At 33.1% G+C, this 19045-nt stretch overlaps 1 protein-coding gene across 2 annotated transcripts in view; it reads left to right on the top strand.

Moving 5' to 3' along the window:
- The first annotated feature begins 210 nt into the window (after nt 1-210).
- The window catches only part of LOC148609666 (ATP-dependent RNA helicase DHX29-like), a 29061-nt gene continuing 10226 nt past the window's right edge, over nt 211-19045 (top strand). Inside the window, exons 1-17 of one of the 2 annotated variants that reach the window (XM_088540745.1) lie at nt 211-353; nt 4158-4216; nt 6634-6747; nt 8459-8588; nt 10287-10426; nt 10891-10998; nt 11843-11969; nt 12192-12425; nt 13004-13172; nt 13872-13995; nt 14433-14534; nt 15031-15165; nt 16062-16322; nt 16944-17213; nt 17445-17621; nt 18175-18264; nt 18552-18647. In XM_088540745.1, the coding sequence (XP_088396871.1) occupies nt 275-353; nt 4158-4216; nt 6634-6747; nt 8459-8588; nt 10287-10426; nt 10891-10998; nt 11843-11969; nt 12192-12425; nt 13004-13172; nt 13872-13995; nt 14433-14534; nt 15031-15165; nt 16062-16322; nt 16944-17213; nt 17445-17621; nt 18175-18264; nt 18552-18647 (2415 nt within the window). In that variant the 5' untranslated portion in view covers nt 211-274. Of the gene's footprint in view, nt 354-4157; nt 4217-6633; nt 6748-8458; nt 8589-10286; nt 10427-10446; nt 10585-10890; nt 10999-11842; nt 11970-12191; nt 12426-13003; nt 13173-13871; nt 13996-14432; nt 14535-15030; nt 15166-16061; nt 16323-16943; nt 17214-17444; nt 17622-18174; nt 18265-18551; nt 18648-19045 lie in introns of those variants that run through there. The other variant, XM_088540747.1, reaches the window with a different exon arrangement.

The raw sequence follows: 19045 nt of genomic DNA, 5'->3' as shown, positions 1-19045 counted from the left end.
TTCTAACCAATCATTTATCTTCTCACAAAGTGGTATTCGGGTGTTGGCGGGATTTTCGTCTGCAAGATGCTTGCATTTAATTGAGAGATAAATAGTGGAATGAAATCCATTCAGTCTATTTCATTCTTTTTATAATAAAATGTATTTAAGATTTTAAACCAAGAAAATACAAGATTTGGCTCAAATAAAGGCGAAATCACGAGTAGAAAATAATGTAAGGGAAATAACTCATACTTCTACCTTAGTTAACTCCCCTGAAAGTTAACATTTCATCATGGGAAAGAAGAAAACCCAGGCTCAACATTTCAAAGTGCAAGATCCTGAAAGACCGGTTAAGGAAAGAAATGAAAAAGGTATGCGCTAGATTCACTGAACATTTTTGTTCAGATCAAATTAATGTATTGACATTCACTGATTACATATAGACATAGTCATAGTGAGTGATGTCTGATGATGTGTGCACAGTGCAGTATGCAGTGTCAAACATTAAATGTTAAGGTCGGATGGCACTGGTAAATTCCACCCAGGCATTTACTGCAATGGCAAATAAGACTCAAGTGGCAAATACTGGCAAATTAAAGGTAGAAAAATTGTATTAAACATCTCATTCATTCTTCTATGAGCCCTTCCCAGTTCAAGCCACCTTACAGTTTAATGCATTCTTTCTCCATGCCCATGTTTAATTGTGACCTTTGATTTGTTACCATGATTGCTAAAATGTACTTCTTAGTGCATGCATGTTATGGTCAAAGTCACACAGGTGCAAATGAACCATTAGTGGCATTACCTAAATTATCAACCTTTGTCAACAAAAGACCAAACGTGGAAAACAGACATACACAACAAAGAACATTACATTCTTTTACACTTTTCAAAACTTGTGAAAATGCAGCACATGTTTAATAGCAGAAGATCAATTAACGGTCCGAATGTTTGAATGTGATGTTAATTGTCGTGTTTTGATTTGGAAGTAATTATCACGTAATTAGAACACCTGCAGGGTAAAATTTTACAGCTAATGATTACCTGTAAACAGTTAAGAAACATCGTGATGAAGCTCAACGGGTAGAAATTAACTTCAATCAAGTTTGAAGGAAAAAAGTACAACAATCTAATCAAATAAGTAAGTTGAGGTGAAACGTAAATACAATTATCCTATATTAAAAAACGAACAATTATTACATTGATATTACGTCAAACTGATTTTTTTTTGTTAAACGATGAATCATTTCTCAACGCTATCACATCACTGATTATCAACCGGTGCTCAGCCGCGACTCAACCGTGAAACGGTGATAGCTGTGGAGGCCCATTCTCAACGCAACTCCGCCTCAACCGCGTTTAGGTGAGAAATTAAAATCAGCGTTGACCCCACTGTAAGTAACTAAAATTATACATACAAAGTACAAATGTAACAAAATCAAATGAGCAACTCTGAATCCAATAAAAACTGGGAGCATGGACCAGGTGTACCAGTACGGTACGCATCCTCTGCTTTTCTAGAAACACCCCAAAAGTTGCTCATAAAAAGTCAAGTCCTGGGTAGACAAAAGAGGAAAGGAAAACTATTGACATGATGAACAAATCAGTTTATAGAGCAGATGGATACACCGTAACGATCCATGAGTTCATGATGGCAACCATAAAATTTCTGAAGTGATGACTTCAATCTTATAGCAACATAACCCTGTTGAAGAAGCCTAACTGTAAGAGTCCTAGCTCAATACAAAAAGTCTGCATACATGTAGTTACGGCCAGCTCTGGCATAACGTATGAGTTGTGATATGAAAACTCCATATGCAGGTGCTGAACGGATGTTGCCATAGATGAAAGGAAAGTTGACAATTCTGAATGAATTGATTGATTGATTGTTGGGGTTTAACGTCCGAGTAGCAATATTTCAGCTATATTCAGACGATGAACATGAAACGGATGATAAAATGAACATGAAATGATGATGAAATGAAAAACGGGATGGGACACAAGGACAGTAGGGTCGACAAATTTTGATTGCCACTAGAAAAAGGGAGGGATGGGTAAGGTCAGGCAATTTAGCCTCCTGTGGCGGAGCGCCAAGGTTCCTACTCCTATCGAATACCACAGCAGGGTTCTTTAACGTGCGAGGAACATGGCATCTTTCCCAAAACGGTGCACCACTATGGTTTGCGGTCAAGTTTTCCGTATTAAAGCCTGACAACCCCAGCATGTAACATGCCAGGGGTACCCCATTCCACCACCTGGGACACACATCCCAGTTGCTCTGTGGGCAGAGCGCCTAGCCCCCGGCTAGGTTTCTGAGCACTATTTAGTCGCCTTTTACGACAAGCTTAGCGCTGCTGCAGGCCTATTCTTTTAACACCCTGACCTGCACGGGGCCAATTCTAAATGAAAAGCCATCATGTTTGTCGTAAGGATTGGTCAATAGTTTTCCTTTACCATTGATCTCTAAGTATAGGTTAGCGCTGCTGCAGGCCTATTCTTTTAACACCCGGACCTGCAGGGGCCAATTCTGAATGAAAAGCCATCACGTTTGTCGTAAGGATTGGTCAATAGTTTTCCTTTACCATTGATCTCTAAGTATAGGCCAAGATATGAGGCTGACTTAATAAAGAAATGATGATGATTTTTATATTTTTTAGGACAAGGGAGCCTTTGCCTAAACATTTTATTTTTTGGCCCGATCCCATGTCTTTTGAGAATTTGTATTCACCCTGTTACAAAACTGGTCACATTTGATGGGCAGGTGGTTAGCAATTTCAGGCACTGATTTTCAAAATTACCAAAAAAATCTGAATTCGTATAATACGTCGTTTTAATGATTTAGAAGAAAAAGATTTACAAAGCAATAAAATGAAACCGTTCATTTTCATATTAAAAGTAGATATGATAGTAACCCAGTGACATACATGTATGTAACACAGTGATCAATTTAAAGGGGAAATACTTGCTAAAATTTGCTAGTGGAATTCTATATGTCATATAGGTAAAGTCGAGGAATAACCCAAAAAACTTAAATTAAGTGAGTGTAAATTTTCAGTACTTGCTAAATTTAGCTAGTGAAAAAAAAATCTAAAGTTCAATCCATGTACAGTTGTTTATATCCCTACTCAGCGACTGGGAGGGGAATGTTGAAATTCCCTTGTACACCTGAATTTCATTTTGAATAACCATGACTCCCAATTAATAGATTGATTTCAATTTGGTGTGTGGCTTTATACAGATATACAGAAGGGCATAAGTTGTAATTTTAGATACTGTCCAATAGTCCAATGTCCATTTCCTTGGCCTTTACCATTATTATACATGTATGACCATAATGTCCTTTCTTGTAGTAAAATGCTTTTAACAGCTGACTATCAAACTGTTGTTAAAAAAAATGTGTGAATGACTGGTCTTTTCTGGTTAAATTACCTTGATGTGGGAGATTTGAGTATCATACATGAGTGATCCATGGGCCTTCAGGGACAGTGAATTTGTTCCTTGTTTTAAAAGCAGTCCCAACCCTTTATTTTTGGGAAATTTTTGCCATATTTTCAACATATTGGGAAAATATTTCAAATGAAGATACTTTGTTAAAAATATACGGTGACCATATTTAAATCACAGTGACAAGTTGTTTAATGAATTAGTTTTTTTATTTTTGCTAGACCAAGGTCACAAGAAGGTATTAAACTCTTCTGTCTTCGAGTCCTTTGAACTGAAAAACAAGATTGTCCAAATCTTGTTCAGACAGCGCTTTATAACAATGGCAAATCCTCATCTTAGCATCTAAGTTTCTCTTTGTTAGTCTATTTCTCTCAGTTGTTAGTAGGTTTGGCATCCTTTCTTGTTAGTTTTTTCATGTAATACTTCGAGATGTGAGGTACATGTATTTTCAGAACAAGGGGGATATATGGTACGAGGAACAGAATCCAGATATGCCTATCTGGAATTGAAAACTGATGCCGAACTTACAAATACGTATTCCCAAAATTACTGTGTTAATATTCATAAATTCAATTTTCCACAAAAAAATTACAATTTACCAATAATTTTTGAAAATCCTTTCCAATAGAAAGTTAACTGATAGTTTTACTTTCCCAGGCCAGAATTTAATTTGCCCATTATGACAGGAAATTCTAAAACACTGACATTTTACATAAGTTTTTATTTTACAGGCAAGAAGACATATTCTTTACAATCATCTAAAGCTGAAAGTTGTGAAAATGAAATCAAGGTAAAATCATTGTCTAATTTACAGGGAGAAAACTGTTAACTTCATGGGTTGGTCTTCCCTTGATCTATTGCCTTTATTTTATGAAATGTCTTAATTAAGAGGACAATTGAAATAAAAATTCCAAATAAATGTTCTATTGTTCCATAGTTATTAGTACATGTGTATCTACATGCAGAGTTGCCTACCAGGGGTTTCATTAGCTATTTGCAATGCAGGTATCTTTTGGTTTTGTAGGAGATACTTTTCGCTATTTTCTTTTATTAACATAAATGAAATTTAGAAGGTACCTTTCAGTAGCTTAGAAGGGTAAAAGTACCTGGTACCACCTCCTAATGAAAGGCCTGGCCTACCCTTATAATTTGTGTAAGGCTCAAGATTTTTAAGACCATCTTACGCACTACCAATTGTTGTCAAATTCCCTTAGATTTGGCATACTCTTAGAAAATTTTCCAGTATCCAGATTTCTTCTGTTTCATTCTGTCTTTTTTTTAATATGACTTACATGTAGTAACTATTGAATTGTTGGTTATTTCTGGTGTAAAAAATACAGAAACTTTTTTCCAAATGTAGTTCTGAAGGAAAATGTGAAGTTCCTGCCAAGATAGAATATACAATATACATCCACAATATGTGTGGTATATGTCCATAAAATCAGCTTTTTGTGACAGAAAATGAACCTTATGATTTTTTAATATCAAATTACTATTTTTTAGGTGCACCTTTCTATATTTCTCAGAAAGGGGTAGGCAAGTCTGTACATGTACATATCTAATAGTTTAAATATTCCTGTCAATTATTTGTACAGTTAACAACCTGAGAAATTCATCAATTTTCAGGTGACCAACTTTATACCTTGAAGTTCAATATTCTTCTTGCTTTAACTGTATTGAGATACAATGTAATGTACATGTATTCCAATCAACACAATCATAATATTCTGAGAATTAGTAAAACTGGACATTTTGTTTGTTTTTACCAATACACTGTAAACATTTCATATTTGAAGTAGTATGTACTTCATGGAAAGAATGTTTAATATTCAGTCAAGAAATTAGACAAATAAACATGTTTTTGAATATAATGGTATTTATTCATATGCATCTGTGTACGAATAAATAACATTATATTAATTAATTCGGGTGTGGCAGAAGCCCTGTAATAATCAGTCCATCTGTCCATAACAATTTGTGTCCAGGCTTTAACTTTGTTGTCTTTTGGTGTAGTCTTTTGATCTTTGGCATGAAGACAGATCAGCTAAATGCAGTGTCTCCTGTACCATGATTGTTGAACTTTGACCTTACAGTCAAATTAATGATTTTGCATTACAGATTTGTGTCCAAGCTGTAACTTTGTTGTCTTTTGGTGTAGGCTTTTGATATTTGGCATGAGGAAAGATTAGCTCAAGATGATTTGCGAAGTACCATGCTTGATGAACTTCCACCTCAAGGTCAAAAATAATAATTATTTGGAATACAGATTCTTGTCCTGACTGTAACTTCGTTGTCTTTAGTGTAGGCTTTTGATATTTAGCATGAGGTCTAGATCAGCTCAAGAGGATGCATCGTATACCATGGTTGTTGAGCTTTGACTTAAAACTGAACTTTAACTTCAAGGTCATACTATTGATTTTGAAATACAGATTCATGTCCAAGCTGTAACTTTGTTGTCTTTTGGTGTGAGTGTTTGGTATTTTGGCTTGAGGGTTGATCAGCTTAAATTTTCTATTTAATTTTGATCCTCCAAAAATGTTTGTAATTCTCTTCATTTAGGCTGTGAAGGGGTCCTTAGAGATTGCTTTCATCTCAGTTGTATCTTGTTAATATCAAAACCTGTCTTACCTGATCCTCCTCTGGGCTGGGTTTCTTAAAAAATCTCAAATTACAATGTAAGATGAGAGACATTGCAATGGGAGCCAATTGAACAGAATCTTGAACCAATTACTGCAAAGAATTTTTAAATAATACAGTTCGGAGATGTACATTGTTACATTGTACATGTAGTTCCATATACATTAAATATTACTAGTTATGTATCTTGTCTAGTATGATATCATAAACCAGTTTTACCAGATTTGACATAAATGGGAAATGAGAAAGTCGTCTATTGAAAAAAAAGTGAATGGTTTAGTCTATTTTTGGTTTAGAATTAGAATTTGCATTAGTCAGGTTTCAGTTCTAACTTTCTCTTTTCAAGCATTGTCTTTAGTCATTTTCTTGTAAGTGGTATTCAGTTGGCCGGTAGACTTAAATGTACCTGTGTGATACTTGTATTCAACTTGCAGTTGTATGAATAAAATCTGTCAGTGTTTCATATTAATAGGAAATGAAATAAACATGGAATCTGAATAACCATCTTGCCCTTCTTCTATTTCAATCTTTTGTTTAGCAAGTTAGTTCAAAGGATGTTTTTATTTCTAGATCCGAATACCACAGAGTCTTGAGAATGAGCTAGTAGCAATAATCCAGGAGGATTTCAAGAAGCAAAAGATCACAAAAGAACTATCTAACAGATTAACAAATAAAAAGCTTATGGTAAGCTACAAATAACTATTGGAAATGTAGAAAATGTAATATTCTCACTAGTGGGAAAATCAGCATGATGAACTTTAAGTTGATTTAGATGACAAGATAATGCTGATTAAAGAGATGCATTCTTACTTTCAAAAATAAAAACATTCATTCTGTTCAACCATTAGAATATTTTGAACATATTTACTAACTTTTAGACAGTTTAAATGAGTATTTTCTGAAAAAATGTGGTTTTTATTAGCTCACCTGGCCGATGGCAATGTGAGCTATTGCCATCACGTAGCATCCGTCATCGTCATGAACAATTTTTCAAAACTCTTCTCCTCTGAAACTACTTGACTAATTTGAACCAAACTTGGTATGAGTGTTCCTTTGGGTATCCTGCATAGAACTGATGTGGGGATTTTTGATCTGTCGAAAAACATGGTCGCTGTTACATGTACTAAAAATAGAACATAGAGGTCAGACAGTAGTTTTTCGCATATATCTCCAAAATGGTTTGGTTTAGCCTTATTCTGATGGGGTAAAAGTGTTCAGCATGATGAGATGTACAATGTTTTTGGGGTCAAATTTTCATTTTAATCTATTAAGCCATGTTGGAGTTATTGCCCTTTTTCAATGTTTTTTGCTATTTTTTATGTTATTTCTTTCAAAAATCTTCTCCTCTAACACTATTTTACCAATTGTAACAAAACTTGGTATAAGTGTTTCTTGGGGTATCCTGCATAGAATTGAAGTGTGTTTTTTCAATCCGTTGAAAAACATGGCCACTGTTGCTAAAAAAATAGAACATAGGGGTCAGACAGTAGTTTTTCACATATATCTCCAAAACCGTTAGGTTTAGCCAAATTCTTTCAATAGCTGAAATGATCCTTATTTGTAGGACTACAAAAGTCTTCAAGCATAAAATTTGTCAGACACCTTCTTAAAAGAGTTATTGCCCTTGACAGGAGAAAATGACAGGTTTTTTTTACAGGTTTCAGCCAATGTCTTGAAAACTATGATATATTTAGACTTTCATTTACTGAAATAATCCTTATGATAAGTCCTATCAAAGTTTTCTTGAATCAAAATTGTTGGAAAACTTCTTGTTTAATTTTTTGCCTGTGGAAGGCAAAATTCACTCAGGTGAGCGATTCAGGCTTCTGGGAGCCTCTTGTATGAGGATATCGGAGTTGTGGAGCCTAAAAACTGCAAACTGGTCTATCAAGAAACAGGGCCTGAGTGTTTTCTTATATCTTGTTTTAATGAACTCATGAATGTAACATTAAATTCCTTATAAAACAACAATATATACACCCAAACAATGCTATGAAGTCAAAACTATCTCAAATTTTATCAATCTTATAAAAATAAAAGCCAAGCCTGAGTCTTGCTACCCGGTATACATGTACCTAAAAATTAATATATATTCAGTGGAGTGATAAATCATTATATATTTCTGATTCTATACAGTGAACAATTTTCTATTTATAGTATCACCCAAATGGAAAAGTATTACCCTTGTATAAATAAGGAATGTGACCCTTAGGTATGATACTACACTTAACAGTCCAATATGAAACTGTATAAACTTGAAGTTTATTCCATTGTTTTTTTTTTCTTTTAATGATATTGTGAAAAAAAATAATACTAGAAACATTATTAAATGCTTCATAAAAGTAACTTTTTTTTAAACACTTATATACTTTTGATAAATGATTTTTACTTACAGGACATGTACACTAGTTTAATCCAAGCTGGTTTCAGTCATACACAAATAGAACAGGCTTTGAACAATTCTGTTTTACATGGTGGAGACCTGATTGATGCCTTAGACTGGCTGTGTCTTAATATTGCTAATGGTTTGTATGCATTTTTAATAATTTCTGAAGTGCCTCTCTTCCATATTTTTGATAGAAAATATTACTATTTCAAATATATTATGGCTAGTAACTAAATTCAATACAACATGAATTGATGTAATTGAGATACACTCCTTTGGTATGAATGAAACATTGATTTGGACAAATTTTGTCTGTATTAATCTTAAACAATTCTGCTGCTGTTTTTAGAGTGTGTTGAACTTTATCTTACCTTAACATTTGGTTTTTCATTTGATATATAATTAAAACATTCTACTTTAGTTTGGCTTAAAATGAAGAGTTCGATTTTTGATTTTCTTTTCAAAATTTAACTGATTCATTTTCTTTAAATAAAAGAATAGGAAAGAATATTTGCTTCACTTGGCCATAACTGCTGGTTAAATTGGAAGCACACAATCATTAAGTACACAACTGGCACAAAATTTCTCAAATTGAAATGGCGGTTGATCAACTACATACTGGTATGGTGTCAAATTTTTGTACAAAATTTCAAACAAGATCATGTACAGGCTTGTAGCTAAGTGAAAAGGAGTTTGTCATGGTCTTGGATTCCACTTTTAGTGATTGGGATTACCATGCGCCATTGTCACCTTTCCTCTTAGAATAGGGCATTGAGTGACTTGAATGTCGCGTCATGTGCGTGCATTAAGTTTCCTTCATTGATGTTGTAGTGTTGTCCACTACTTCTGACAATAAAAAAGGCCTGAACTTGTCTTTTAACAATGTTTTTATTAGCTGCAGGCAGATGTTTGATCGTCACGTTTTCGAGGGGATTTGAAGACTGGGAAATGAAACAGTACTTTGTCGATTTTTTAGATTACATATTCTTGATCGCTTACCCGTTTGAAAGAATAATAAACATTGTTTTAAAGAATATAAATAATTTGATAATATCAGGAAAGCATGGACTGGCTGTCACATTTGAAATTGAAATTGCCACCAACGACATTTTTAAGCTAGACCTAAAAATTATCTTTTTCAAGGCCAAAAAAATATTAATGACGGTAATTACCAGAATCAAACTGCAATTGTTATAGAAACTAACTTGGCAGCTGGACACGGTTTGAACCCTCTATTGAAAATATTGATAATAGTGGAGTCATATTATCTGGTCCTGAAGCACCCCCAAAAAAAATCCAAAATCTGATTGCAGCCAAACAAAAAAAATACTCTTTCCTATCATTTGTGATAAACTACTGTAACAGACAAGTTAAAGTCTAACTGATGGGGGATCTGTGGATTATGATAAAGGACTAGACAATACATTAGTATAAAAACTCAAACAACAGAAAAGAAAAGTGATTTTAATGTGACAATTAATTGACACGTTAATTGTTAACTCTTAATGAACATTTGATCTGTAGTGTAAATTACACTTTGTTTATGCTACAAATGTACATTTGGTACATGATGGGTAGATTCTCCGATAGGTCTATAACTACATGTAACACCTTCCATTGTGACACGTTCAACCAGTGCATGTATACATATACTGAAACATAACTAATTTTTGCAGTTACTAATGACAGTGGATTCTGTCAAATGAACATATGCATGGTTATCAAATATCAAGGTTTCAAAATAAATGATTAGTATTATATTGTGTTAAAAATTGATTTTAGTGGCCACGTGTAGCAGTTTTGTTACATTTTGTTATACATAGAATATTAATTGCAGACAAGTTGCCTCAAGGATTCTCAGAAACAATGGAAAAGGAAGAAGCTTCTACTAGTCGACCCAAGTTTGACTCTCAGCTGTTAGAATCTAGGCCGTCAGTCCTGAATAATCCAAAGAATCAGGACAGGAACCCAGCACCAGTAGTATTCTCTAAACACATGAAATATGATAAAAAATGAATCTACATAGTATTACAAAGATATATGACTACCATGAAATTAGTTCTATAGTATGAGTTGGTAAAAGGAAAAGGAAAATTGGATATTGATAGCTTTGACATGTACATTGTGTATATCATGTAATTGATTAATAGTTTGTTTTATTTTTTTTTTTCAAAATCATACTGTACAATATGCTTTTATTTAAAAGTTGTCAATAACTAAGGTGATGTTCATGTAATTATTGCTTAAAGTTGGCTACCTGTCCAGTTGTATAATCATTTCATGTTAAATACAAGTGTACTTCTTAAATCTAACATGAAACTAAGAAGCCATCACACAAATTCTTACTAGCAATCAAAGGACATGCAATTAGAAAAAAAACTTACTAATTTCCATGTTTTAATACATGAAAAATGAAATATTAATCATAAAGCTTTTATCAGAAACCAGAAAGGAAAGCAAAAGTAGGGATGAAGGATTGGATACTGCAGTATGCTGAAATGAGTTCAGAAGAATCTGATGAAGATGAGGAACCTGAGCAGTTTGACCCTGTAAATATGTTAACTATGAACAAAAATTACTTGTTGGGAAGTAGGAAAGTAGGTTTTCTACTCTACACAACAACATTCAGTTAATGATCATGCTGAAAAGACATATATGTAATAAGTTAAAATACATATTAGACTTCCCCTTCCTTTTGTTGGATTTTCTATGATATTTGAAGGATAAGTAGTCTATTTGATTTTCCAGTATAATCTTCAACTTGTCTGTTGTGATGTTGCCTTTAAATGTATTTTGTGTATCTTTTTTATATGTGACTATATACAGTAGTATTTATGGTTGGCTTTTGCTTCCCAGGGTTATATATTTATAATGTCCCAATATGGTATTTAAGAATTTCAAGCTGTTGCTTTAACATTACAGAGTGAAAGGTAGTGCACCCTGTGATTCTTTTTTTTCCCCACCTGAATGACTTTTAAAGTTTCCTATATGGTTCCTGAAGAGGGGAGTGGGGTATCATCTAGTGAGCTTTATTGAAAGATTTTCTAGTTTTGAAATGCAGAGGTATTTTTTACTTATACAGATTTTCTGTATTTTCTATGGATTTTGACTGCTAATTGCGCTCTGCGGATTGTGAATATCTTCTTAGTACCTTTGTTGAAATTTTAGAAAGTTCAGGATTTTACAAATCATTTCCATAGAATACTGTGAAAAATATGGATTGTCATCAAGTAGTATAAACAGATCTGGAAATGTTTTTAGAATAAAACATTTTAATAAAAGAATTTTGAAAACATAATGACATTGGTCTCCTTATCTAGGTTACACACACACTTGAAAGCTGTACATGTACTACTATATATATGATACTAAGCATTTTCTTCCTCTTTCTAGAATGAGAAATACTTGGAGTTGACAGCTAAACTTCTTGATGCCAAGGAAACAGCAGCTGAAGCGAAACTGAAGGGAGATAAATTTAAACAGAAAGAGATCTCTAATACTATTAGAATTTTAATTCAAGGTAAATCGATTCTTCAGGTGTGTTATTTATTCATTGATTTTATTTTGAAAATGTTCCAGTTGATGCGTTATTGTAAGCTTTTTAAAGGAAGCAATTATAGATATTTCACACATAGTTTTTATTTCATTTTCAAAGAAACTGGAACTTGTATTAATAGGTGTTTTCAAATTTGAAGTTGAATACTGGATTTTATTATTTTGTCTTTTGATATATTTTTTGTAGAGATGAATGACTTAGAAAAGGATAGTCAATTTAATCCAGCAGTAAAGATCAATGGGTTGGAAAAGGAGAAGGACAACAGTGCTGTGGGACAAAACAACAAACCAGACTGCAGTTCTGAGATGAGCCAATCAGCTGATCTAGGTGCTCATGCTCAAGAGGAAGAGGATGAGCCATTAGATTTTGGAGACTCCTTTTCAATGTTTGAAAACCAAGCTGCTCAAGAGGAACCAAAAGGTCTGTATTAAAATTTGGAATCACAACTGAAGGTGTTATTTATTTGACATCTGACAGCGATTTTTTATGACTTCAGTGGCACATTAAGGAAGGAAAAAGGGATATGTATTTTGTCCATCTGTTTTTGCTGAAAGTGCCAGATATGTTTTTTCTGTATTTTTAAACGTAATTATAATACCATATAGCAAATTTCATGGGATGCTAATTTTGGGGTATTTATAGCGATTTCTAAAAGCACCAAAATAAATTTCACAAAATATTTACTCTGGGCTTAAGTACTTTGTGCACTACATAGCATCAACCAAATAAACAAACTACTAAATATTTTTGCCTCAAATTACTCAAATTTACATCCGTCATACAGTTTTACAAAAATAATTACAAAAGTATGCCACATAATAGGTTATTTCCCTGTTGTGCTTAAATTTGTCTTAGTTTTCATGTGTCAACTGATGAGATGGATTGCTAGTTTTTTCTTCAGATTAATATTTGTCATTGGCATTCATTCTTTTGTATTTACATACAGATCATACCAAGATAATGTGTACATTTACATAGACAATAATTTTACCTTACAGAAGCAAAGGTTGATAAAAGCCAGCTTGATGTGAGACAGTTTGAATACACAAGACAGCAGTGGACAGGGAAATCCCCCAAACAGTTCTTGATTGATTGGTGTAGAAAACATAAAGTAGATGCTCCTAAGTATCACAAAGTCAACCCATTCAGGAACTACTGGAAGTGCAGGTGAATAAACAAGTTCTTGCTATTTATGAGCAGACTCACACTATACTTTCACTGGAAGTGCAGGTGAATAGACAATTTCTTTCTATATATGAGCAGACTCAGACTATACTTCCACAGACTAAATGAAACATTTTATTGTGAAGTTGAGGTTGGACACTTCATATTTGTAGGTGAAAATGTTGCATTTACCTATAGGTGTACTAAATGAGTCTGTTTCAAAAAATATGTATTTTTTCTATTTCTTGTTGGTAGACTGTTGGGCTTGAGACATGGCCAAAACGTTTTTAATTATAAAATAGATATTGCTTTTTGGAACAAAAATTGTGAAATAGAAGGCTATGCTTTTGGAAGTAAGCAAGTCTTAAGTTTTTATTGTTATGGAAGAAACAGTCTTTATTTGGTTTGGGAATATATGTCCTCTCTATGATTAAATATTTCAAGAAGACTTGAAATAGAACTGATAGAGTAAGGGCTATTCAATTAAAACATGAGGGAAGGGGGAAGGCCTTTTTATTCTTTGTTTGTCTCTTGACAAAATACAGAGTTTAGTACAAAACATTATTAGAACTTCTATGGGTGACTCCACTAGTGAAAAAGTGCCTTCCCCCGGTTACCTCATATCTTTTAATGGAACAGCTCTAAGCATGTTTTACCATAATTGTTTGTCATTTCTTATTTTTCTTCTTTGTGTTAATTTAGGGTGACTATTGCTAGGAAAAAGGAAAGTGATATAGATGTTACCCCAGATATCTTATGTGAGAATGTGAAGGAGGCTGAACACCTGGGCTGCACCTTAGCATTATATACTCTCTGTAAAGGACAGGTAGGATTGTTTGTAATGCAACAGGTGTTCTGATTTACATTCAAGATTTATTTATAATCGTGGACTTTTTAAGTGTTTAATTAAAGGTCCTCTAATAGGCAAACCAAAAAACCGTAAATCATGTCCATGACCTAGAAAAAAATAAAAGTACTTGATCAGAAACTGAAGGTTAGTGACCATGGAATCACATTAATTTCAACTTCTGTGCAAGTTCCAATTTCTCCTTTTTTTTCTTCCTCTATTATCATGAGTTTGGGAAACCTAATGCCGGGACTTTCCCTCCAAAATGTCCTGTGTAGAATGGTAAATTGCTTTCTTTTTGAACCACAAAACGAGAAATTATGAAGAATTTTGTATATAAATTTTTGAAATGCATAGTACGTGTATTTAGATGGCAATTGCACCTAATATCAATGCTAACATTCGTTTCTTTCCAGTCTGTACATCAACTTTTGCCACCACCTTACAGAGATGTCTGGTTAGAATGGCAAGATGCTGAAAGGGCGCAAGCTAAAGCAGCTCAAGTAACTGAGAATAAGGTAGATCTAATGTAATGACCAAAATATTGTGACTTGTATATTTATTGATGTACATGTAATTAGGTATGTTTGCCAACTAGGATTTTGAATATAGGCCAACCACAGTTTTTCTGAATTTGTGAAAGAAAAATATAAGGTTTATCCAGGAAGCAAAGTGGCTAAAAGGTGTAAGACTCAGTTTGAAATGTTTTGTGAAACTAAGTGGTCATTGCTATTGCTTTATTTTACTGTTATTGAATTTCAGTGGTTGTTCTTATATTGCGATCACATGTCTGCAATAATCTTGAACAATAAAATGCCAATAAAAAGATATTTTTTATTGTACTTACGTGTATACCTTCTCAAAGGAATTTAAATGAAGAAGATGATACTTGGGCTGAAGCCTATGGAAAATGGTTATTTACCTTTAATTGAAGAGGAAAACAGGAAACTATGCTAGTATCACAGTTATATCTGTCTGGTCCTTAACCTACACATTATGGCATTGTAATTTTAGCCAAGAGATCAGCTAATCAGCAAGCTGATGAAGAAGATACAGATCAGTAGTAAAGCATGCAACGAAAAGTCAGTAGACGAGGGAGTTGGCGATGATGATACTGTTGACTCTTGGGAAAATTTGGAGGAAGATGAGGTTCATGTACCAGATGCTCTTAATGATCATCTTATCTGTAGAAAGATGTTAAAACGATCAATGTGATGCATATTTATTACCCAGGCAATGAAGTTGTGCAGGGTATAATGTTTTTGACCTGTCCGTCAGTCCATCTTCAGTTTTCCAGAAATTTTTTCTAAAGGCTTGCAGATATTGACATGATTTTTGATATATAAATTCACCATGATTAATTACAGATCAAGTGTATGTTTTGTTCCGCTCCGAAGATTTTTACCAAAATTACAGGACTTGAACTTAGCAAAATTCACAGAAAAAAGAGTTTTCGGGACTTTTTTTTAAGGCTTGCAGATATTGACAGGATTTTTGGTATATAAGTTCACCGTGATAAGTTACAGGTCAAGTGTACGTTTTGTTTTGCTATGATGATATTTACTTTTGATTAACTAAAACTCAAAGAATCACAGTCTGGAGTTAGAAACTACCATCTGAGTAACATAATTTAGTTAGAAGATGAAGGTCTAAAATTCCTTTTTTGATGGGGTTCCTTGTACTTGTATTTCTTTCACAAACAAATTTAATTGAATATCCAACATGGGGACGCGTAGTGTATGTGAGCGCGCTCACTAAGATTCTTTAATTTGAATATAATTATGATTTAACATTTAAGGATAAATGCATAAGTGTTTGGAAATAGTGATGTAAAAAATGTAATGTAAAATGTATGTGCAACTATACATGCAAGAGGCCTACAAATATTATTATGAAACATTGATAAATTGTTGACTTAGATGTTTATTTCTGAATTAAGTCCATATATATTCTACCCATTTATCATTCTTTACATTTATTTTTGATTTTAAAAAAAGCACATTGATGTACATGTGTATATCTAAATGTATTTGATTATATTGCAGGAATCTATAGAATTCATTCCTAATAAGCCTTTGAAGTCAGGTAAGCACCTCTCAACAATGGACAGTCAGGCTCTGATATCCCTACTTTCCAAAAGACACCATACAGATAGGTACCAGTCCTTATACCAGTCTAGACAGAAACTTCCTGTTTTCCAGCACCGTGACTCTGTAGTGGATCAGATAAAGAGGAGTAGTGTTACTGTTGTTGCTGGAGAAACTGGCAGTGGGAAGAGTACACAAATTCCTCAGTTTTTATTAGAAGTAATATTAACTGTGATTTTTTAAAGTCATTTTCCATTTTTAAGAGGATGTCGAGAATATTTTGAAAGTAATTGATAAATAAGGATTTAGTTTCTTGTCATAAATTTTGTCTTTTTCTGTTAGGTGTTTTGAGTTTTAAATCTTGTATTTATGTGATCATTGGTATCAAAGACTATGGTCTGACTGATGCATGTAAGGTATTTAAATTAAGCAAACAATCAGTATAAGCTTTTTTTATACCATTTACGATATAATTGTTTATATTTGTGCATGTAGTATTTTGATCTTTTTGATTTATCGCAGGCATACTCCATATACATATTCCAGCAGAACATTCACTGCATATATATTTTGTTTTTAAATAAGTCGAATTGAAATTCTTAGTGTCATTAGAAAATGGCATAATATTGAAATTTTACTCCCAATCATTGGTATATGATTTTTAAATGACCACCTTCATTGAGATATTTATTAATAATTTTGTTCAACATACATTTATACATCTAGATGCGATTAGAAGCTGATGACAAATATTCATGTATTTACACATAGAGCAAATGTGATCACATTCTATCAAAATGATACATAAACCTATATGCTGAGTCTGAATTTTATTTGAAGAGTTGTATCCTGGATGGAAAAGGACAACAGTGTAATATAATCTGTACAGAACCTAGAAGAATATCAGCAATCAGCCTGGCACAGAGAGTTTCTGATGAAATGGGTGAGATTGGTATAGGGAAGAGAGATTCTCTAGTAGGTTATCAGATCAGATTTGAATCAAAGTGTGGACCCAATACAAGGCTGACATATTGTACAACTGGTGTCCTGTTGAGGAAGTTACAGAGTGATACCAGTCTCAGTAGTGTAACTCATGTTATTGTGGATGAGGTAATTGCATGTAACAATTTCCAACTTTCCAAGATAAATTACCTATGCAAAGTGAACACTTTAGCTGATACTGCAATTACTGTTTTTTTTTAATTAACTGCAAAAAATTTCTTTACCACATCTTTTGCCAGTTTTTTTTTTCAAATCGTTTGTCAGCACAAAGTTCAAATTGAAATTAGAGATTTGCAGAAATTTTCGACTTGCCATACTGACATTTGCCAAAACTTGCAGGTACATGAGAGAAGTGTACAGTCTGACTTCCTGTTGGTAATTCTCAAGAGACTTTTGAATAAAAGACCAGACCTAAAAGTTGTATTGATGAGTGCTACCCTAGACAGTATAAAGTTTTCAGAATATTTCCAACATTGTCCTGTGATCAACATCCCCGGAAGAACATTTCCAGTGCAGGTATAGGATCTTATTATAGAAGTACTGTAATATTGGTGATATTTGTAATTATTTAATTTTCATGTAGAAGTTTCTATTATACATTAGAAATTTTTGTAGCTTATTAGCCTATTGCAAACATTTTACTTTATACATGTATTTACTAATTTTTAAATACATGTAACACACAGAGCAAATGCAAGTAGAAAAGTATATTCACACAGAAGCCTACATGTAAATTTGCTCTGTCAAGTAAAACTTAGTGAACCTAGAAACAGAATGCTTGCATCAGGAGTTACATCCTTTGTGATCAATAGGAGACAAATGCAGATTTAAAAAAAAGTAAATCAATATTGCAGTTGAAAGCAGCAGTTCAAAATTTAGTAACCAAATGTGTATATTGAAGTTTAGTAGAGGAGTTTAAAGGTCTAATTGAAGCTCGTGCACATATTTGAGCATGATTTTGCTACTTCCAGTCTATCTAAATGATAACTTTTGGTGATCCATAGGTTAAAGGTTAAATTCATATGAATGATCCTTATGTCCTCTGTAATAGACTGTTACTTTGTTTTAGGTTCATTACATGGAGGATTTGATAGAGAGAACAGGGTATGCTCTTGAAGAGGATTCACCATACTCTCTTAGATCTGATCAACTTATACAGGTGATTAGGTTATATATATATATCTTATAAGAGGAGTTGTTGTACTTCCATATATCTGACCAACTTTCAAAAGTTCTGTTCTTTTAATCTGTTCATAAATTTTTAAGTAATTTTTCTTATATCTTATTGACTTAATTCAATGATAATCCTACGTATTATGATTAACCTTCAAAATTTAGTTGAAGAATCATGTCATAGTTTTTTTTTCTTCTCAATAGCTTTCATAATCTTGTGCATAAGGTTTATAAATGGAGAGATGTGTTACATTGTATATATTCTCCATTTAGGAGGAACAAACTAGCGTGTTTGTAACAGAGAAAGGAGGAGATCAGTCTAAAGTGGACTTGTTCTGGACCAAAGATAGCATATCTAAACTAGATACTGTATGTACTTATAAATACATGTGTATTATATATTGTTTTCAAGGATCTGGAAATTTTGACAGCCAATGTCGGTCATTTTGTCAAACATCAGCATATGTTTGTGTCAGTCTTTTAAATGCTAAGATCCAGACTAAACTTAAAAAAAAAAACCTTTTTTTATACTTATTTAAAGATAAATATTGGAATTTGTGTTATTGCATCACATACTTTTTCTATTATACTCCGAGTCACCTCAGATTGTTTGCGGTTTTTTGCGTTTATTTTTGTAATTACTCGACGGTTCCTTTCAAAAATTTGCCATTTTATTCATGTCATTCTGTACTACGATTCCCTGACAATTATTTTTCGTTCTTACCTCCGAGATTGAAAAAATTCAAATTTATTTTTCCTACGAGAAT

This window comes from Perna viridis, chromosome 8, assembly GCF_037379345.1.
Source record: "Perna viridis isolate PV_CMFRI_1.1 ecotype Kerala chromosome 8, ASM3737934v1, whole genome shotgun sequence".
Lineage (NCBI taxonomy): Eukaryota > Metazoa > Mollusca > Bivalvia > Mytilida > Mytilidae > Perna > Perna viridis.
Note: the sequence above shows the minus strand (reverse complement) of the source record. Positions and strands in the feature narration are given on the sequence as shown.